At 40.3% G+C, this 22,886-nt stretch overlaps 1 protein-coding gene across 1 annotated transcript in view; it reads right to left on the reverse strand.

Moving 5' to 3' along the window:
- Positions 1-22,886, reverse strand: part of PCNX1 (pecanex 1) — a 107,211-nt gene that overhangs the window by 83,837 nt on the left and 488 nt on the right. Inside the window, exons 2-4 of the mRNA XM_056851026.1 lie at positions 4,230-4,438; positions 1,151-1,256; positions 241-286 (exon numbers count right to left, since the gene is read on the reverse strand). Of these exons, the coding sequence (XP_056707004.1) occupies positions 241-286; positions 1,151-1,256; positions 4,230-4,438 (361 nt within the window). The remainder of the gene's footprint in view (positions 1-240; positions 287-1,150; positions 1,257-4,229; positions 4,439-22,886) is intronic.

A 22,886-nucleotide genomic window follows, 5' to 3' on the forward strand; every position in this document is an offset into this window, starting at 1 on the left:
CTGGCATTCGTTCTGTGTATAAAACGACCCCCACTTTTGGGGCATATTTTAAAAGAAAGAAACATCGTCTTATACATGGGGAAATACGGTAATTTAAGTTACTTTGTACTTCTTGCTAGGTGTCAAGAATCAAGAAATTTTCTTTTCAGATATCATGTGTCATTTTCCTCTGTATCAACTGTATATATTGATAGAACTAGCAAAGTAAGCAGGATACTTTCTGATTATATATAGCCCTACCTTTAATAGTAGCTGCAGTTCCATGATGAGATAAACCAGATCCGAGCTAAAATACAGTTAAAGAAACAAATGACAATAACATTGATTCCATAGTATAGTAAAATGTATTTAGCTACATAAACAAAGAATGCCAAATGCATAATTGTTCCTCAAAAGCATTTTCTCTTTAAAAAAAAAGCTACTTTTGTAGCCCAAGGAATAGTAATCCATATAATATAATTTGTTTACTCATGGCCCAAGAAAGAATTATGCTACTACTTATATCATTCTGGAAGGGAAAAAAGGCAAGCAAACTAGTTTACAAATTACTAGAAGATGCGCCAACAACTAATGCACAAGAACAACCACAATAGAGAAAGACAATTTAATTTGGAAAAGGTAACTACTATGACCACATCTTCAAAGTAAAGAATGCCCAGTGATGGCACCAAACACATCTGAGCCTCTGACAGCATCAATGATCTTCTGGGAAAGAATCAGCAAACGGAACTTATGCTCTGCGCTCTGTTAACATTTACAGCCTAGTAACATATTACCTGTCTCAAAGAGCCTAACCAACCCAGGATTAAAAGAACCCATGCAGGGCAACAATAAAAATGTTTGTATCTTACTGCAGAAACAGCTTTAACAGGACTGCTAACTAATACAAGTTGACTTAAAATTCTTATTTAACTATTTGTGACACATGCAGCCTTACAAAAGACACAAAACTTCCAAATTAGACAAAGAAATTTAAAACAAAACCACAAGAACAAAATGAGAAAGTTTTAAATTGCATTAGTACAGTGAGGATGAAAATAAAAATGAAAAGAGTATATTTTGGACATTTTAAAAAGATTGATCTTAAACTGAAAGCATAGTAATCACAGTTAAAGTGACCAGAAGCAGCCATTCCAGGGTAAGTTCTTACCTGGCTATTTAGATCTAAGCCAGCAAAGGAATTTCGTGAACTGCAGCCAACTGGAGGGGTGGCTTCTCGAACAAATTCGGACATCTCAATCCCTCCACCAGGGTCACTTAAAAAGAAACATGAACATCTTAAGACCATTTAGATATTATTTTGGATACTAGCTTCAAAGTTCATTCATCAAGCACACTTGAGGCAAGTCTTTCCTCAAAGACAGCCATTAAGGCATCTTATTAACTAGGCAGCATAATGAAATTAAGCGATAATGCCTGATCATTTCCAAGATATCCCCCCTGCCCACAAACAAACCAGGAGATCCAGCTAGAAGATCTTAAACTCTATGTACTGTAAAAAGCCATCACAGTTACAAATAATGGAGCAATTATCTACTTGACATTTTCAATCTATCACTTCCTTCTGAAACTTCATATAGAACTACACTACAATCTTTGCCAAGCATGAGCCCAAACACAGATAATGTTGGCAAGAATAGAAGGCTAAAACTTGTGATAAAGTAAAACATATTGGTATACTGTTACTCAAAAAATCTCCTGAGAAACAGCAGCTTCAGACTGCATCACACTAACCCCTGAAGGACAGGGAAAAAATGACATTTTATGTTCTTAGTAGTAGGAAGCTTTGACAGTAGATAACAATTAGCCATTCACTTCACTATTTCTGGCAGGTAAGAATCTTTACTGATTTAATCTGGATTGCTTTTATTATGTACACTCCTTTGGGAAGATATTTTAAATCCTAAAAGCCATCCCCCCCCCCCTCTAGAAGAGCTTCCACACTTCTAGAGCAAGCTGTGGGAGATCCTCAAGATGGTCATAAAGGATATTCAGCTGGGTATCAGTGGCTGAGCAGTTGCAGTTTTCCTTAGTGGTTGGCTAGGTGGAGATCAACCAGTCTTTCCAGATGAGCAGCAACAAAGAAAAGTTATCCCTCCCTGTCTAGCCAAAACCCTCCCTTGTTGCTGCTTTCCTTCTCCCCAAAGAGTCCTGCGCAACACAACATACAGTAACTAGGGGAGTGCATTAGCAAAGACGAATTTTTTTTAAAATGCAGTTTTAATTTGTAGCCGGCAATCCCAATCCTGAAAAAGTTGAAAAAAACCAGCTTTTCTTGGAATCATTTCGGGATCGCCAGCTACAGCCGCTAAAAGGGGAAAAAACACCTTTGCAGGTGTTTAAACCCATCCCCCTCCATTGTAGTCTATAGGGCATCTTTTCAGGGCTCTAGGTAGACTATTTTTAAAGGTAGATACACCATATTTGCAGCATAGCTGTGACTCGCCTTAGAAGATCCTCCAAATTTGGTAAAGATTGGGTTGGGGGGTCCAATTTTCTGTTTCCTTTGGAAACAAAGGAGGATGGATGGGGCACCCTCTTTGGGGGCCCATAAAATTGGACCCCCTGACTCAATCTTTACCAAACCTGGGGGTTCTTCTAAGGAGAGTCACCAGCAGCTAAGATTCAAATTTGGTACTTCTACCTTGAAAACCACCCCCGAGCCTCAGAAATATTCCCCATAGGGTACAATAGACTGCAATTATTTTTTAATTCCCGAAACAGACACACACACAAAACTCATACCAGTATGGGGATTCATAATTTTTGGGAACCCTGAAAATTTTGGGGTCCAATATACCCGAATCCAAATTTTACCAATTTGATGTAGACCTGTAATAGTTAACAAGAACCATTCAGAGTCACCATGTTTATTTATATATGATTTCATTTATACCCTCTTTTTCTCCCCAATGGGGACCCAAAGTAGCTTACATCGCTCTCCTCTCCTCCATTTTATTCTCACAACCACCCTGTGAAGTAGGTTTGGCTGAGAGTATGTAACTCCCCTCCCCTCAAAGGTATTAAAGGGTAGGTTTAAAAATATCCCCTTTGACAAAAGATTATGTTTATGAGGTTTGAGTCAACATGATACACTTCAGCATATAATCCTAAATTGTCTTCTGCATGATGGCCCTCGTAAGAAAACAATTTTACCCTTGATTGATAAAATGAAATCTAGCCAAGAATCTTCCGTATGCCTGTTTCTAATGAATAACTCTATCCCTGAAGTCACATTAAAAGTGGCGGAATTTTTGACGGAAGTTGTCAAGACTAGGATCCAAGTTTAAATTATATTTATATGGGAAATGTATGGTTTGAGGATTCTTGTGTACCGTCTATGCTATATTTCTGAGAATATGCCAATAAAGGTCGATTGATTGATTGACTGATGATGTGACTGGCCTGAAGTCACCCAGAAAGTTTCCATGGCAGAGTGAGGATGGATCTCTCAGATCCTAGTTTGATACTCTAACCATAACACTGAGAGCCAGTAGTATACACACAACATTCCAAAACAGTCTTTGGAACAACTGTGAGTCTCCCGACTTCCCAAGCCAGTTTTTAAAATGGCTGGAAGCAATTGGAAATCTTGGTGAATTTATGGAGCTTCTCACACAACTCTTCAGATCCCACCTATATTAGCACCCTGCAGAAAAAAGAGCACATCCAACAAGTGAGCCTGAATTTGAGAACTTTGAAAAATGCTGCTCTATTTTAAAGAGCTACTGACTCAACAAGGTAAGATGGGATACAAAAGATAACTAAGATATTGTGTTGTAATACAAGGCTGCATGCTGAAATTCATTTCCTTCTAATTGAGATAATTACTTGGAGCCAGAGTGGTCCAATGGTTACAGAACTGAAGTAGAATCTAGGAGACTCAGATTCAAACCATTAAGCTCTCTGGGTGACCTTAGCACAGTCACACACTGTCAGACCAATCTATCTCACAGTGTTGTTGCAAGGATAAAATGGGGGAAACAAAAGCTTTGACTCTCAAAAGCATGTACCTGGAAAATCTTGATGGTCTCCACTGTGCTAATGGATTTGGATCTAGCTGTATATATTATCCTATGTCTCTCATAGTATAGAATGCTCTGATATATATTCCAATGGTAACCTATTAGATTATGTTAGTTTGCTCTGTGCAGTGCATGTTTGCATGTTTTCACCATAAACTAACAAAAAAATATGCTACATGCATATTAACACCGAAGATTTCTTACCTAGGCCCGTTACTGTCCTTTCTCCTTGCAGAAGAGTCATCTTGTTCCATTTTTGCACCCCTATCTATATGCTCACTTGCATTCCTCTCCACAATCTCACCTTCATCAAGCGCTCTATGCAAACGGTAGTTTACCATCTTCAGAACTATGAAGAGAGCAGCTATCACTGGGCAGTAGATTGCAACTATCACCATAGAAGAGGGAAGAGCCTATCAAAAAGGGGAGAAATAAAAGTTAATATGTGCAACTGTGTCCCCGTAGCCTAAGGAGGAGATTTCTGTATTCAAGAGAGAGAAGCTTCTGATACACCAACAACATCTTTATAGCCCTTCCAGGCTCATTCATCCCTTATTTCCTTGTCCTATATCTCCTCAATTATTCTCAATGAAGTATATATTTTCTTCGTACAGAGAACCCTTTTTAGCTTTAACATTTTTCTCTTGCATAACAGAAAGGATTAGATGACCCCTGTGATGCATTTTAGGTATGATTCTGATGCATTCTTTGTTTTGTCAAATGTTTGCATGGGAGAAAGCATAATCATCTTTTTAGAAAGTTAAGCAGGTACTAAGCATGCAATAGAACCGCTGCCCTTCTTTTTACTCTAGGACCTAGCAGCAGAGATTTCACGTCATGTTTTCATGAAAAACACTAAGCAATATGCATTGGCAGAGATAACAAGCAGGCTGAAAACAAGATGCTACAATAACCTCTGGGCTGCATCCTGGCCAGCTAACAGCAGTATGCTCCTCCCATACACAAAACCTTTCACTGGGTCAACTACTCCACTACTGACTGAGCACAGTTGTCTCTCTAAACATACTTATCTCCAACAGTAAACGTTTAGGGGGGAAACTGAAGTGCAAGCAGATACTACCCTCAAACGAGAACACAGAACTCTAATACTAAACTCCTACACACTAAAACCTTTAGCAGTTTAAAAAGGGCTGGAGAAGGTGGAGGGGGAAGAGGTAGAATACTAGATTGGGTTTTGCTTGCTGTAAGTTATTTCAGGCTACCCCACTTTCATTTCAAGCCTTAAGTTTATACTAAAGATACGCTTAAGGTTCAGAAATTTTACTGCACTGGACCCTCAACAAATGGGGCAGGACCTGGCTCAAGATGAAGAGCCCCGTAATCCAAAATGTTTCATCTAATTTAATGATTTAAATAAGTACCCCTCAGTCACTGTCTTCTGCTTTTTGGCTGCCTTTTAGTGATCCATCAATTATGCAAAGGTAATAATATGTAGGCCCTTAACAAACCTATGATAAATATTTTTTTCTGTTAAGTAAAGATTGATGAAACTAAGCTAAAAGTAGGAACTGACACATCCAAATATTTAAGATGTCAGCAACCATAGTGCTATTGGATAGTCAACAGTCATTGTTCTAGCATTTTTCCAACAAGTAAAATAGTATGGTATAAGCATGATATGCTTTAAGCTATGAGTGTTCTTCTAAAAGGTTATCTAGCAATTCTGGAGTAAATATGCACAAAGACAAGCTGACAGCACACTGTTCCTTCTTCTTATATAGTACTGTCACATCACAGACTATGATCATCCCATCAGATGCAACCCATCAATGTTTTATGGTTGCTGTGGATATATCACCTATTCAAACCTCATTCACTGAGAGTTCATGGCCCTCTCCTTAGGCAATGCTTCCAAGGCAATAATGAGTAACTGCAATGTCTCAATGAAATGGATGCATAGTTTTAAAAACACACACACACATTTTAAAGTAATTCTCATTCATTTTATAGCAAGAAATAAAGCACGGATTGTTGAGAATAATAGTAAAATATAATAAAAATATTCACATAAAAGCCCTGGTTGAGTCCATTCTTTCCAAACTATTAAATATGACTGTCCAAAAACTTTGAAATGAAATGATGACTGGCTGGCAAGTAGACAGTCACTAAGCCCCTATTCAAAAATCTTCATCACAAGCCAAATTACAAAAGTGGAGGTTATCTACGTAGAACAACAATTGGGATAACAATTCTACATTTCAAAGTTGCTGGTAATTTTCCAGTTGCGGCTGCCATGGCCCCAGACTGGCCGCCCACAATCGCTGTCTTGGAAGATCAGAAGATTTGGCAAGTTAAACCAATGAATATTTTAAGAAGCCTTGTAAAAAAAAACCTGAAACTTATTGGCATGTTTTAGACAGCACTGCTTTAGACAGCACTGGACCTTTGAATGATCAGTGTTAAAAATAGAATCTGCACACTCTATTCAAATACCGTAATTAATAATGTAAAGGTTATTTACAGGAGTATCATAGACATAGCTTAACAATGGATATATTTTATGTAATGCATTTCACTGCTCACTGCTACCTCCGCCAGCAGTTACACCCATCATAATAGCTACTACTCAGTTCTCTTATCCGTGCCTTCAAAGTTCAGGTCTGCTTTTATAGATAACAGGATTACTTTTTAGGATTTGGAAGTTTCTGTAAAACGAATCATTTATCTAAGATTATGACTAAAGGGAACAAGTTTGTTTTTTTAAACATTTCTCACAGCTAAGTTGTATTGTCTGAGGAAAAACCACAGATGATAAACTAAGTCATCGCTAAAATCTGCATTAATCTTTATAGGAGTAGCCTAAAACATGAACATTTTTAATTAAAAATCCTCAAGTTTCATAAATTTCAGGATACTGACCAAAAACAAAACTAGCCCTAAGTTAGCTCAATCATGAACCCAACTTTGAATTTTGCACCTGTCACGCTTGAAATGTGAATAACTGGGTTATTTCTTTTTAAAAATATGCCATAGCACAATTAAACACATTTTTATATTTTGCATGTTTCTTAATGAAGCACTTGTCAAGACTGACCCTGCCTTGGTGCAGTAACATAACCGAACTTAGGCCTGGGTAGGTTCAAGTCACTCCCCAGTAACTCATCCAAAATGAAGCAAAAAAGCTTTATTAAAGAAATTCAAGAAAAGTTATTAAAAGCAAAGCATATATTTCAGTGATCATAATACACATAAAATAACAAAGACTAACTGGCTATTCTAACTTATTTACCCTAATGGCAGCAATGGTGGTTCTTACAGCTAAAGCAGGGGTGGGGAACGTCAGGCCCGGGGGCCGTTTAAGGCCTGCAAAATCATTTGGTCTGGCCCTTTGTGGGTCCTGGCAGATCTCTACCTCAGAAGGATCTAAGACTGGCGATCCACCCACTCCCGCAGACAGGAATAGCCTCTATTCAAGGCAAATAAGAGTTTGTTTTGCCTCCAGGTGGAGGTAGCAGGAGCCGGCTGTAGAATCCAGCCCCGGCCATGCAGAGCAGGAGAAACTCTGGCGTCCGGCTGGAGGGCTAGGCCCAGCTGGTGCAACAGACCATCCTGTGCCACCAGGTGGGCGAGTGTGCCACTGGTCGGATGCCTGCCTGCTTGCCCGTGTGGGGAGGGAGGGTCATCTGGAGCAGCTGCCTGCTTGGGGCTTGGTTGGCTAATTTTTAAGTTGATAATTTTGTATGGTCCGCGAATGATGTTATAAATATCCAAATGGCGCTTGGCGGAAAAAAGGCTCCCCACCCCTGAGCTAAAGCATGATGTTCCGGAGCTTACACAGAGTAGCTTCAGGCAGCAAAGGTGGGTAGGTGGAGGAAAGGGGAAAATAGGGATGTTCTCTTTACTATAGTCTATAATATAGACGTTGCCAGCTATAGCCTCGTGAGTTTCCCAACCAATCACAGGGCTGTCTCCATGGCACTTTCTGGTGTGAGAGTAAGCTCCCCCCTCCATACCCAATCCATAGCTGAACTGTGTGAACTAATTAACTGGCTCTGAGATTACTCTGACAAGTAACCATCAGTTGGGGGTGAGGGCTGACACCTGCAAGCAGACAGACTGCCAGCAGATGAGAGTTTTAGCTGGAATTTTCCTCTAAAATGGCTTCTCTCTTGACACCATTAGAACAAGGTTCCAGATCTATTAAGTATTGCTGCATTTCATCTTGTTCAACAAAGAAGTCCAGTTAGGTTATATATCTGGAACACCAAGAACTACTGCAGTAAAAGGGATTACAATAATTTCTACTGATTCAGTCCTATGGCAAAGGTATTCAGAAGTACCTCTCCCAGTCTCTTAACAATGATTACGGGAACAAACCAAAGGATCACGTGTTCTTCACATATACTCCTTTCTCCTACCTAAAATATATTTCCTTGCTTGCCTCATTGAGAGTTAAGGCTTAGACACCAATGTTTAATCAGGTCTTAACAGCTACTGGGGCCGCTCCTGAAAATAATCTCTGCCATCTGGGTTATGGTCATGGGACTGCACTTCCAGGAGCTGGCAAGGATATCACTAGGCCAAGCTATGAGGGCTATCAGGAGTTGGAAGGTGGGAGTATGAGTGGAGGACTTAAGATGCTCCCCGCCCCTATAATCATCTCTACCTTGACAGTCCCAACTTTTAAGCATTTCATTAGGTTCTAAAAGATAATATTTTTTGGCCAAGCTTCTTTCACTGTTTAAACCACTACCACCATGGAATGTCCATCTTAGCAACTGGATTTAAGTTTAAAAGGTCGTTTACTTGAACTGTAAGTGACTCTGGAAGCAAATCCAGCAGAAAAGCAACAAATAAAAATATCAAAATGAAGCTTTGCAGAATTTCAAACCAGGATTTGAAGTTTGTTTCAAAAGTCTGCCTAATATGAACCCTAATTGTCACTAATTGTGGTTTAATAAATACATAAAATTAGAATAGTTAAAATGGTCAGAAGTATTCAATACAGGGTTGCAGTAATATATGCCTCTTGGGTACCTTCAAGTTATTCCTTGCAAAATTAAAGCCTAGAATAGTCAAATTAATGAGACAATAGAAAACATGATGAACAAATAGATACATGTATCATCCTATTCTGTAGCAACTGGGCTGAATCAGCTGTGGTGACTCAACAACAATAGTACATTGGTATTGTTTCTGCCAAAAAAACAAACCAGTGGGTTATAGATTAAATCAAGCCTGAACTGTCCCTAGAAGCTAAAATGACTAAACTGAGGCTATTGTACTTTGGTAACTGGAAGACAAGAGTCACTGGAAAAGACAATCATACTAGGAAAAGTTGAAGGCAGCAGGAAAAGAGGAAGACCCAACAAGAGATGGATTGACTCTATAAAGGAAGCCACAGCCCTCAATTTGCAAGATCTGAGCAAGGCAAGATAGGACATTTTGGAGGACATCGACTAATTGGGTCACCATGAATCAGAAGCGACTTGACAGCACTTAACACACACATTGTTTCTGCAAACAGAGATGTCTCCGTATTGGGGGGGAAATGATTCTACTGCATTACAGGATGGCTTAAGCTAGACATTGATATTTATTAAGATTAAATATTTTCTACTGCTCTAGCAGACACATTTTTTTAAAAACAAATTTCTTTTAAAAACTAGCCTTTTAAGGAACATAGCTTACTTTTTAAGTATTAAAACATGTTCAAGACAGTGGCTTGGAACCACTGGAACATTTCTGCAGAACCAAGCATTTCCATCCATGGACTATGACTTTGCTGCTTCCTGTCCCACTAGAGCCCAAATGTCCTCCCCACGCTGCTTCTGGGGCTCCTATCTCCCAAGAGCAACACTAGGCTGCAGTGAAGGGGGGAAGCAAGGAAGTCTCATTCCATGGGCTCTGCATATTCATGTAAAATATCTTCCCAAAAAGGTGTGTACGGCTGCTATGCCATCTGCCTTCAAAAAGAAGTATGTGTGTGTGTGTAAAGAAGTATAACACTTTAAAAAAATGGGCATAAAGAAGGTATTACTAATGAAAAGAAGTTGTACAGCTGTGTTTTTCTTGTTTTATACTTGAGCTGACATGTTTGTAGGAAAGGCAGCATGTAAATATTCAAATAAATAGGTAGATATTCAATGACAATTTGAGTCCAGCAGCACTTTAAAGACCCACAAAATTTTCCAGGATATGAGCTTTCATGAGTAAAAGCTCACTTTGCCGGACACAGGCACTCAGAGTTTGTTCTACTTCAACATGCCTACCCACCTGAAACTATTCAATGATAATGTTATGTATTTGGGGGTGGCAGTAGATTAAAAGATTAAGAGCCATTGTTCTAGATGAATTCTGTTCCTTGTGTCTTAGTCCTTTTTCTGGTTTAGGATAGAAGATTGCTGCCTTCTTATGTTACCCTACATAGGCAGTCTCCATTTAAGTTGGTGGAATTAGATGGAGACAGGGAGTGAGAGGGGGTAACTGGGATCAAATAACCAATGTATACCAGGATCCTCCCAAGTGGGAACTCTCAAATATGTAGGCAGTTGTTGGAAGTTGAATCAAGTTTTATTTTATATTATTTTTTCAATAAAGTGATAAAAATAAAAAGGAAAATAACAGTACTTAAATCTAGTGAAACACCACTCACAGCACACAAGAGCTAACTAGAGAAAAGAGGGAGATGGGATAGAGTATAGGGATGGGTTCTTGGCAGTCTTGAAGGGAGAATCCAAGGGAGCATCGCTGAAGAGGGGAAACAGCAGGAGAGCTGATAAGATCACCCTTGAGGTAACTAACACAAATGACCCTTCAGTTGGCCCCTTTGTTCAGCCAAGCACATCTTTAGGCCATGGGACAAGGTCAGCTGCTCTCTCCCTTCCTATGAAGGGTTGTAAACCACGAGATGGATCCCAGAACCATCCAGAGAATACCCATGGGGGGGGGGGAGTGCCCTGCTTTAGAGACTCTTTTACAGAAGAGGGATGTGACTGCTAATACTTATGCTTGCCAAAATAGATGCTGCATATGTGCTCCATGCCCTTGAAGCACCATAGTGATGAAAACAATGCTGCAATACCCAATTGTCTCAAGTCCCCTAGAGATGCGGCTATTTAAATAAAATAACTCCTTTAATTACTGAAACAAACAAACCTCAGTTAAAGCTAGTCATCAGTTCAATGAGAGGGAAGAGCCCTGACCTGGATTACCTAGGCTAGCCTGATCTCATCAGATATCAGAAGCTAAGCAGGGTTGGCCTTGGCTAGTATTTGGATGGGAGTCATCCAAGGAATACCAGGGTTATGACGTGGAGGCAACGGCAAACCACCTATTAGTCTCTTGCCTTGAAAACCCTAGGTAGTCACCATAAGTCAGCTGTGAATTGATGGCAAAAATAGACAGAGAGGCAAGAATTGACAAAATGTTCAGGAACAGTTATCACAACCAAAATAAACAATTATGCAAGTAACACTTGCGTAGAACATAGTCACATTACATTTCAGAAGCCAGAATCCCCCCTCCATCGAAAAGAAATCAGCTAGAAGGAAGTTGAAAGACTCAGGAGGGTTAAATCCCTTTTGCTGCTTGGAGATGAAAACCAATGTAACATATGTTCAGAAAAATTCTATACTACAAGTACAAATAAATATAAATAAATCCAAAGAGATACACAACAGTTTCAAGCAAGCCATAAAAGGCAAAATGGCTTCCTTTAAACAGCAGTCTTGCTCAAATTGGGGAAGTTAAAAAAAAAGAAAGCACTTTGTCCAAACAAGCACTGTGTATCAGCAATAAGACATGTTATGAAGGAATATGAGTAGCAAATTGTTAAAGGCATAAAAAGCAAAAAACAAGCATTTCTTTAAATACATTAGTATTAGTAAACCAGAAAGGAGATAACCGTTAGATATGAGAAGGGAAACTGAGAATGTGGAGATATTAAATGACTTTTCAACAACATTTACTGCAGAAGACATTGGAGATGTCACTATACCTAAATTATAACTTTCAAAAAAGGCATTCAAATCAGAGGCAAGATGTAAAAATACTTGAATTTGGAAGCCATGGGAAAAAGCCCGCCAACCCAAAAATTTTGGGGAAATTTAAATACATGCAACAATTCCTTATCAAGCCTAAATTTATTTTACTGATACCACAGCATACAATGCATAATTTTTAACTTGGTAAGAATATTAAAATTGTACTATATGGCATATTTATGGAATTTAAAAGGGTAAATTTTAAGCTTTCTTAAAATGCCCAACTTTTGAAAGAGAGAGAAAAAGTGCACTGCAATTATACCTTGTGCTACCTTAGCACATATATTTTAGTTTTTGCCACCCGAGAGGTAAGAAAAAGGTTAAAAAGAGAAAGTGCTTATAGTAAACAAAGTGTATTATTTTAACAGATCCAGTCTCATGCAATCACAAAAGGACTAGCAGCATCTCTGAATATTGAATTAAATTTCATAAAATTGAAAACACTGAGCTCTTACTATATACATAGCATATAGTTGCGTACAAGATTAGTCACATAACACTGTTGATATGTTCTACACATTTATTTATTTACATTATTTATAGTCCACTATTCTCACTTGGACTCAAGACGGAATACACAGAGTGAGGCGAAACATCAACAGGATGGGACATTCCATAAACAATGCAATAAGATTAGGGTTGTAGAGCCAACCAGAAGTCTAAAAACATAACTGAATATTAAGATGACACATTAAATGGTGCAAAATTCCATAGTAGGATCCTAGTTTCAGTAAGTTATACACAGTAGTACATACCACAGGCCCTGATAATGTTTCCAAGAAACTTTGTGAATCATTTAGTACAGTGCAACTCTATTGCCTGTATATAAAAGCCCTCTTGAATAATTCAGTTCTGCATAGTTTGCGGAAAGCCAGGAGAGGGGGAGCCCTCCTGACTTCTTCAGGCTGTATACACAGGTTAGACATCTACACTATACACACAAGAATTATCATCTAATGCTGACTGTCTTAAATAAAATCTGCATACTACTCATTTTGAATGAGTAACTCCTAGCCTTACGTAAAATCTTATTACTCATTTTGAATGAGTAACTCCTTGTCTCAAACAGCATTTTACTCATTCCCAAAAAGAAAATGTTGCACTGGAATTTTTTCCACTTAGCTTCTCAAAATTCTCACCTTTTACACTGGAAAAATTGAAAAACAGTCCTCAGAAAAACAGGGGAAGAAGTTATTTTATCACACTTCCCCAGGACTTCACACTCATAATGTGATATTACAAACAATTATATTTTGAAGCTGACAATTTAAAAGTAGTTATTGAAGCTGGATAACATTCGAATGGGTGTTCAAAAAAACTCAAATGTGAACTTACTGACATTAACAAAAATGTAATTTATCAAGAAAATCAGCCTCTTCAGCCAGTTGGAGGGAAGCTAATATAACATCCATTTTTAAAAAGAGATCTGAAGGGATCCAGGAAATTACAGACTTGTCAGCCTAACTTCTGCCTCAGGTAAATTGCCAGAAAGCATTAGTTGTTAGAATTGATTAAACATACAGAAGAATAAGCCTTGCTGAAGATTAACCAGTAAGATTTCTGCTAGTTGAACTGTCTCAGCAGCTGTTTAGAATTCTTTGAGTGTCATCCAACATACAGATAGAGGCAGTCCAATAAATATTATATATGAGGACTTCAAAAAGCTTTTGAAAAAGGCCCTCAGTAAAGACTGACTAAATTTATCGGCCATGGGATAAACTGGCATATTATTTTACAGATTAGTAACTGCTTAAACAAGAAGCAGAGGGTAATCCTTACCCTGAAGGTAAGTACACGTGAAGCTGCCTTACACTCAATCAGACCTTTGGTCCATCAAGATCAGTACTGTCTATGCAGACTGGCAGCGGCTCCCCAGAATCTCAGGCAGAGGTCTTTCACATCACCTACCATCTGATTCTTTTAGCTGGAGATGCTGGGCATTTAACCTGGGACCTTCTGCATATGCACAGCAGAAGCTCTACCACTGAGCTACAGCCCCTTCTCACAAACAGTGCTGTGAAATGCCTGAAAGCTGTACTAGAACCAATGTTGAATAAGTTATTTATAACTAGCTGAAGTCGTGAACAGTGAGGTAGTCAAATCAGGACTGGCAGGAACTCCAGAAAGATTTCTCCAAACACTGCAAATGAAAAACTGCAAAATGAGATTCAAGGTAATTAAGTGTAAGGGAGGCATTTTGAGACAAAAACATTCCTAACTTTATATACATGCTGATAGTATAGCTTAGGCCTGAATACCCAGAAACAATGATCTTGCGGTAGTGGCAGACTTCTTGAAAACACCAATTCATTATGCAGCAGCAGTGAAGAAGGTCAATTCCACATTATGGATGAGCAGGAAAGGGACTGAAAATTCAGTCACCTAACTGTAGTGCCTTTACATCCATCTACAGCATGGCTGCACCTCAAATATGTATGTAGGATTTTGCTCACCACGTCTAAAAAAAAAATCATACAACTGCAAAAGATGCAGAAAGGAGCAACAAGAATGATCAAAGAACTGGAACTAGGTGTAATTACTTAGCTCTTGTTAGCTGGGGGCAAAGAACTAAAGAAGACACGCCACACTTATAAAATTGCAAGCAAGGGGGACCTTCAGGACTCACAGTAGACATCCCCGTTCCCTCAATTGGCCACCCATTTTCTGGGCCACCTACTCTGCTGGCCAGCCCACATCAGTACAATGCTTCCACCACTTTCTCTCCCATTCTTTCTCCTTTCCCTCCCCTCTCCCACCATCTCCAACATGCACCCTCCCTCCAGCCACTGCCAAATTCATGGGGAACCAGTATTGTAGCTAACTCCACCTACCTACTGTCCAACTTGGGGGGGGGCAGGGACTCAGTGGCCACCTGATTCATCAGCGCCACTACTAGTGCTTGCTTTCTGCTGAGTACAGTGGTGACAGCAGGCAGAACCTCTGATGGAGATGCGAGGCTCCTTCCCATCTCAAACAAACATTGCCAACTCTCAGTGCCTACTTGCCCTGGTTGCCACCTTCTTTTCCTCCTGGCCGTCACCCCCATCCCCTTCAATGCACCTTAGGGGTTGCTAGTAATGACCATCCCCAGATTTAAGGATCTGCACCTGGATCCATGTTCAGAACTAAATAAAAAACATGCAGGGAGCCCACAAGAGTATGAGGGGGTCACTTCATTCCCCCCTGTATCCCCTTATGCACACTATTATCCTCTTTTCCTCCCCCTGGCAGTCCCCATTTCCTCTCCCCTTTATTGGCTTAATTCTCTTCTTCCCACTCACCAACCAACCTTTATTTTGTCTTCTCTAAGTCTTCAGTTTTATTTACTATTTGTTTAGTTCATTTATACTCTACCTTTCTGCCCAGTGGACACCGCCAAACATCTTACATCATTATCCTCTCCTATGTTTTATCCTCACAACAATCCTGTGAGGTAAATTAGTCTGAGATTTGAACCTGGGTCTCCCAGATCCTAGTCTGACTCTAACCACTAAACCACACTAGCTCTCAGCTTTTACCTCTTTCCCTCCCCCTGGCAGCCTAGCGTCCCTGGGAAGTCTGGCCAAGATGCAAACATTGTGCAGAAGCAAGTCATTCAGATGAGTTGTGGGGTAGCCAATGTCAGGCCTAGCCAAGTTACACAAGTTGTGCAGAGCCTGCTTCAGGGCCCAGACAAGTTATGTGGCATCAAGTTGTCTGGCAGCCACTGTGGGACTCACTGCATGGTAGGAAGTTCCCCAGCAGTTTCTGCAGGGCCTGGCCACAATGAGTCCTTCCAGGGCAGGAGGGAGGGGAGCAACGATGGACTGCAAGGCCAAAATAGCCCTTGTAAGGGCCCTCCCCAAGGTGTGAAGGCTGGCAATACTGCTGTTGCCAAGCAACCCCCACTGAGAGCTACTTTCTTAAAAGTACTCTATGGCTTCTATTATTGGAGCGGGGGGGGGGGATTAACCTGCCAGTTTATTATTATTTTTTTAGATTTAATTTTTCCCCCTGCAAACTGGGGCCTTTTTCAGATTTGCCAAAAGATCTTGTCTTTTCAGGGTCCCAACTTTTAGATTTAGGTATCGACAGGTGGGGCCATGTTGAGAATTAGATATCTTGCTGATGATGAATGGTTTAGGAAGAGTGAAGCTCTCCTTCTGTCACTGAAGGCTATTCACTTACATGGCTCTTTAAAATAGAGTTAAAGTTACACAAATTAATTGACAATAGGTCAGTGCTGGGATGATAAAATGGAGGAGAGCTTATGGGGACTTCCTGGTCATATCTGAGAGGCCAATGTTAAAAACAAAGCTGATCTTTGTTGATCCGGAACAGCTTCTTGTATGTTCTTACACCAAATTAGCTATTAAAAACTACAGAATAAATCCTGTATTGATGCCTCCATTTCTGTTTATTTCCCTACATAGTTGATTCTTTCCCAGTTTTAGATCACAGTTTCCTCTCATCACCTGCCAACTCCCTTCCTGTCTGCATTAGTGTGTAGCAAACTGAATTCTCTCTCTCTACATAAATATTACTTGGTTAGTGTATCCTGGGTACAGGTCAGCACCTGATGTGAAACCAACAAGGGATTTTAATATCAAATGTATAGGGAATGTTAGACAAGTCAAGGGGGGAAGGATGCAAGAGAAAATGGTACAGCCCTTTCTGAACAAAAAAGCATTCACATGTGTTAAAAATCAAGTTACCATCGGGTTTAAAAATAATAAACCAGTTTAGATCAAATGTGCCCAGTGAGTGGTTTGGAAGCCAGAGCTGCCTTTTAATGTATTTTTTTAACTGCTGCTGAATTCAAACCAAGCCTTAGGATAATATTTTTGGTGTGACTATAAGCTCTCTGAAGTGTTATCTCCAGGTGCAATTTCCTTTCTCTGCTTTGTTGATAAGGGGTTTACTTGTCTGCCACGTCCAAATATAGAGTTGCAACCAACTGCTGTTTTTTTTGGTCAGGAGGACACTTTCATTGGGCATAAGGGAAGGGGGAATGACTTTTTACCAATCCCCCTTCTCATTGCAGATTTCCCAGCATTGCACCCATGCTGTTTGTAAGGGCTCCCTGACCCTCCCAGGAGCTAAATAAATTTCAGAGGGCTAAGTGGGCTGTAGCAAGAGGAGGCAGAGAAATCCTGCTTTATAAACTCTTACCCATCTACGGTAAATTCATTGAACAGAAAACCCAGTATCCTTCCAAAAGCTTTTAGTTGTACAGAAATGTGAAAAACTAACCGAAGCACTGTTGGAACACTTACAGAAAAACACAATCACACACACAAAACCCTTAGCGAATTAAGTGGGGGTGGGGGAGTCCACTAGGCTCACAAACCTCTTCTGCATCACATGGAGGGCTACCACCAGTGGGGGGGGGGCAGTGAGGACACAAAACAGAATGCCTTCACCCACACATGAGAAATAAGGTAGCCAGCAAGATATTAATTTGGCATTTCTGACCCAAGACAAGTGGCATCATGGGTCTGAAAGAAAACTTGCATCACTCTGAACCAATACAATCTGTGTAACACCAAAGTTGGAACTGCTTCTCAAGTGCTTTGAGATATGTACTACTACTGCCACTCCCAAAAAATATAGCCTAGTAACCATCTAAAGCTGTTGCATTTACTAAACGTCTGAAACTAGTAATATATCAACATCTGTACTAGAGTAGTCTGAAGTCTCTTCTGTGATAGACAGAACATTACACTCTCCAGGGCTGCCTCAAACTTTGATCTATTTGGTGGGACCAGAAGCAGAAGCTTCATCACCAAGATGATGCAAGGATGTAGCTTCCCCTTATACATTAGGACATTCCTGTACAATGAAGTCCTCAGAAAGGTTTAGGCTGCTAATGAGAAATTTTAAGCTTGTCCCCACTATGGTTAATGCAATGCATTATGTGGGAAGAGTTTTCCTACAAACGGCAGAGACATAGCCTGTACACCCATTTTATTTAAGAAAAAGATGCATAAACTTGGGTCTGAAGCATCAGTCTGGCACACATGCAGAGAATCCTATATCAACATTACCACAACCAGGCTCAGCAGTAAGTCCTATGCATTCTGGAATTCTATCAACGACATTTTTATCCCACCCATCTTCCAAGGAGTTTAATCCAGTGCACATGGGTCTTTCCTCTATTTATTCTCATAGATGGCAGTGAGGTAGACTAGTCTGACTGAGAGTTAATGGACCAAGGTCACCCAGTGTGCTTCATGGGTGAGCAGGGATTTGATCTGGAACTCTCAGGCCCTAGTCCAACACTAACCTCTACACCACACTGGATCTTTTCAATGAATGGCATGTACAGGCCATTTAAAGTTAAGCTCTCTGGGATGGTCCAAAGCAGTATTAGAATTGTCACACTAATGAAGCAGCAACCAATGCATACCTGGCAGAGGTTTATTTGCTCTGACAACTGGTACTTGGATGGTTTCAGATACAAAAGTTTAAGTAACAATGAAGCTAAATACACAGTCACAAACCACATCCTAAGATTTCTGGTTACCTCAAAAGAATGTGCTGCAAATATTTCTGTATTGTGCAACTGCCATCATGGCACAGCTCCAGAATGCCTTCAGTAAACAATACTTTGGAAGCAAGGAATGAGATGACCACAGTAGTTTTTATCTATTTAGAATATGTCTAGACTAGACTGCATGCACACGGCTAAATGAGAAAGAGACAGCCAAATATGACTCAACCTGTTTTAACTTATGACTAATTGGCCTATATTCACTGTTAAGGTAGATGCCTTGTTTGTCCAAGTCCATGTAGCAAGCATGTGCCTCCCGAATCATCTCACAGATTGCCTGTTGCCTCCTTTTTTACTTATTAGACGTGCCTAAAGGGTGGGGGAAAGAAGAATGATGAAGTTTCAACTTAGACCAAACTCAAATTTGGTTGTGGCCCATTTTGGTATTATAATTGCTGAACTTGCTGGAATTAGGTACTGGCAAGCCCAGCAGAACTTATTTCCATCTTCTAGCCTTGCCTATGCCAAAGCTGTCTGTGAAGCTAGAAGAGGCAGGCACTGTGGAAACTTCTTGGGTGCTTCACTTGTAGGAAGAAGACAAAGCTGTCTCTCCAGAGTTGACTGCCTCTGCACTGCCTGTCTCTCCCAGGGCTAGCCCCATATACAGCTCTGGTCTGAGCAAGTATAGATGGAGTGCTATGCAGGCTGTTCCCCTGAACCTTTGCTCAGAGATAGCCTCATCCAGTTGCTGAAGCCCAAGCTCAGCAGAACCTATTTCCAGCTGACAAGATTTTTTTTAATTACGGCATTGCCATTCTAAATGATACATAATAAAACTGTCCGCAATTCACAATTGTACATTAATTTAAAATACAAAAATACAAATCCATCAAGTTAGGTTTTACTTATCCCTCTAAGTTAAAATTAGGCCCATCTTTGAAGAGACCCTTGATAGGCGAACTTTAAGTGCTATTGTACAGAACCTAGCTATGGCTAAGGTAATCTGTTCTTTTTCCCCCTCCAGAAGTGTCTGAAATATTACTGATTCTGTGGGCTCTCTAGGGCCCTTCAGCGAGGGGAGAATGTACTTGGTACGCACCTCTTCGTAACCAGGGACATCTTAATAGCACATGAGCCGCTATTTCCAGTTAGTCTTTGCCAAAAATACAAGGACATGGAACAGTTTCTTAGCTACTGTTTGCAATACTGTTGTGACTCTGCTCCACCCAGGATGTTTGCACCCTGTTGGCATTCCACCCTAATTTGAGTATTGCTTATTCATAAAGTATCAGAGAATAACGATACTGAGAATCTCAAAGCAGAGCCCCTAAAACAATCACTACTCCAGCAAAAGCACAGTTCTGAAATGTCATTATCGTATTTTTTTTTTCTGATGAAGCAGACGGACTTTAAACCATTTTATACACAGGCAGCTTCCCAGTTGCAAAGCACAGTGATTTGGCTCCTATTCTCCACTAAGCACTGCAAGACTAAATGGCAGGCACATCAAGAACTATTTGCATGAGACAGACAACAAGCCAGTGGCAACTGAGAGGTACTTCTTCCTGTCGAAATAACCAGAACATCCAATACTAATATGATTTGATCCCTTGAAACCTGACAATTATTGAAATTACAGGATTTGGAAATGCTTTGGTGAAGCACATGCATGATTGTTTCATCAACTGTCGACCAGCTACCCAGACTGCAACTCAGTCCACATTTATTATGCTATTACAAAGCTATCAAAATTGGTCAAGCACGCAGTAAGCACAGGTTATCTGCAAGTTTGGTACAGGCTGAAGCACTTGATCAATGTGTCAAATTGAGTAGATCCACTTAACCTGCATTCCTAACATTCCAGTTTGATCAAGTGAACCACTCGCCAATATTACTACAGAAAAAGACAAAGACAGCTACAGCTCACAGTTAAAAGCTGGAAAATACATGTTTTTAAAAATGTCTTGCCTTATCAGCCCTCTTTCAGAAATGGCATTTTAGGTTCTACTAGGAAATGTTTAGTCACAAGCAAACTATGATTGCTCATCTACTACACATTTTAATAAGAAAATCAGGATCTGTTACTGTCTCCTTACTATAGCTAGATTCGAGTCTAGTAACACCTTAGAGACCTATAAGAGTTTCAGGTATAAGCTTTCGAGAATCAAAGCTCCCTGACTCTTGAAAACTTATACCCTGAAACTCTTGTTGAATTCTAAGGTGCTACTGGACTCAAATACAACTATTCTACTAAAACCCAACATGGCTGTGTGTTGTGTGTGTTAAGTGCCGTCAAGTCGCTTCCGACTCATGGCGACCCTATGAATGAAAGTCCTCCAAAATGTCCTATCTTTGACCCAACATGGCTACTCTCTGAAAATGTCTCGTTACTAATATCATATTGTTTGCAACAATGCAATAAGTCCAGCCATATTCTCCAGAGATAAGCATAATGCAGGGGCGGGGAACCTTTTTTCCGTCAAGGGCCATTTGGATATTTATAACATCATTCGTGGGCCATACAAATTTATCAACTTAAAAATTAGCCAACCAATACGTTTCTCTACGGCCAAGGTGGGAAAGGGTTAACACAGTTTCTTGGGCGGTCATGCAGCTCCATAGCTAAGGACTCTTCTGCAAGGGGAAAAAAGGTTCCTTTTCTTGGCAAAACAAACTCACATCTGCCTTGAATAGAGGCTATTCCTGTCCGCGGTAGGGGGTGGATCGCCAGTCTTAGGTCCTTATGAGCTAGAGATCTGCCAGGACCCACAAAGGGCCAGACCAAATGATTTAGTGGGCCTTAAACAGCCCCCGGGCCTGACGTTCCCCACCCTTGGCATAATGAAACAAAAAGTTGAACTAATAACTTCAACCTTCTAAAACATAAGCATCTATGCTCTTCTTTAGCAACACTTTCCCCCATTGTTTTCCAGTGGCAAGGGGTCGACTCTCCTGTCAAGATAACATAAGTGCTAATGAAGCACCCTGAACCTGACAATGAGTTCTTCATCTCCTGTAGTTGCAAGCTCACGCAGGGCTCTCCCTAGAGGCTCATTTGGTGAACCACATACCTCTTTTACGAGTCCGCTTTTGCCTTGCGATGTCTGTTTACTTAGATTTGCCAGGAATTAAATGTGATCACTGCCTGGTTGCCAGAGCAACATGCACTCACTGGAAACCATATAAAGTGAACAAAACAAAGTCTTGAGGAGCAGGGCAGGTAGGAAATAGTATCCCTACAGAGAATGCATAAAACAGAGAAAGCCATTTCCCAGTTCGAGTCCATAACACCCTCCAGTGATAACTGATTCCTGAAATCAAACTAATCCCACAGGTAGTCCTAGAAATTCTGAGTAATTAGGTGAGCACACAGTTTTGGAAAGATTTGCAGAAACATATACTGTGAAGCAGCAAACGAGAGAGAGAAGCTAGAGATTGGTTGCCTTTGCCAAGGGGAAAAAAATAAAGACATACAGCTATCTTGAGAATAGGGTGCCCTAAAATAGTATAAAGGGGCATATATAGTGTGTGCATGGTTCACATAAAAAAGACTAGTAGGTAAAGCTGGAGCATCCCAGCATATTATCAATTCACTGTGCATCCATGGGTTTGATAAATCTCTCACTACTAGCCTATGAATTGATAGGGTTAGATTTAGGTTAACCACAATTTTTATGCAAGATCAAACATGAAGAAGAACCTGTTCAATGCTCCTCTTCCCTACAACCAACCCACACTGAAACATAGCATACAAGTTTACAGAATTTATAGTCATAGCAGGGAGAGGTTCTGAAGCTTATCAGCATCTTGTGCAATCTTCATCTCCCACATAATCACAAAATGTGCAAGCGCTGGCAGCCCATACTTAGAACAAGAACAGATCATCCTAGGCTTTATCAGGAAAACAAATCAGTTCAAAGGAAACCCAAATGTATGCAATTGCAAAACACAAACCAAGTCATTCTGTAATGGTCCCTGTAGCCTCGGATGTTTTTGTGATCCCCTAAAACTAACACCATAGTAACAGGTTAAACCTAGCAACCAACATGCACAGGCTCCAAAATGGGGAAAGTTGGAAAATAGCAGCCAAGCACCTTATCAGATGGCCACATCACATCTCCATCTGGGGCATTCTCTGTGTAGCAGAGGGCAACTTACTTCCCAACCGCATTCAGAGGCACACATCCTACCATGTAACATTAGCCTTGACATCCTCTTCTCAGTAGTGTTTCCATACTTCTCAGAGACATAACGTGTGATCATCACGTACAATTTTACACGCTCCTTTTTCAACTTTCATGCAGACGGAGGGCTAATTGCTACACAAAACTCCTTCCGTGTACACAGACTGAAACGTGTGAAGCATCACTCCAAACCAGCCAA

This window comes from Euleptes europaea, chromosome 6 (genome assembly GCF_029931775.1).
Source record: "Euleptes europaea isolate rEulEur1 chromosome 6, rEulEur1.hap1, whole genome shotgun sequence".
In the NCBI taxonomy this organism is placed as follows: Eukaryota; Metazoa; Chordata; class Lepidosauria; order Squamata; family Sphaerodactylidae; genus Euleptes; species Euleptes europaea.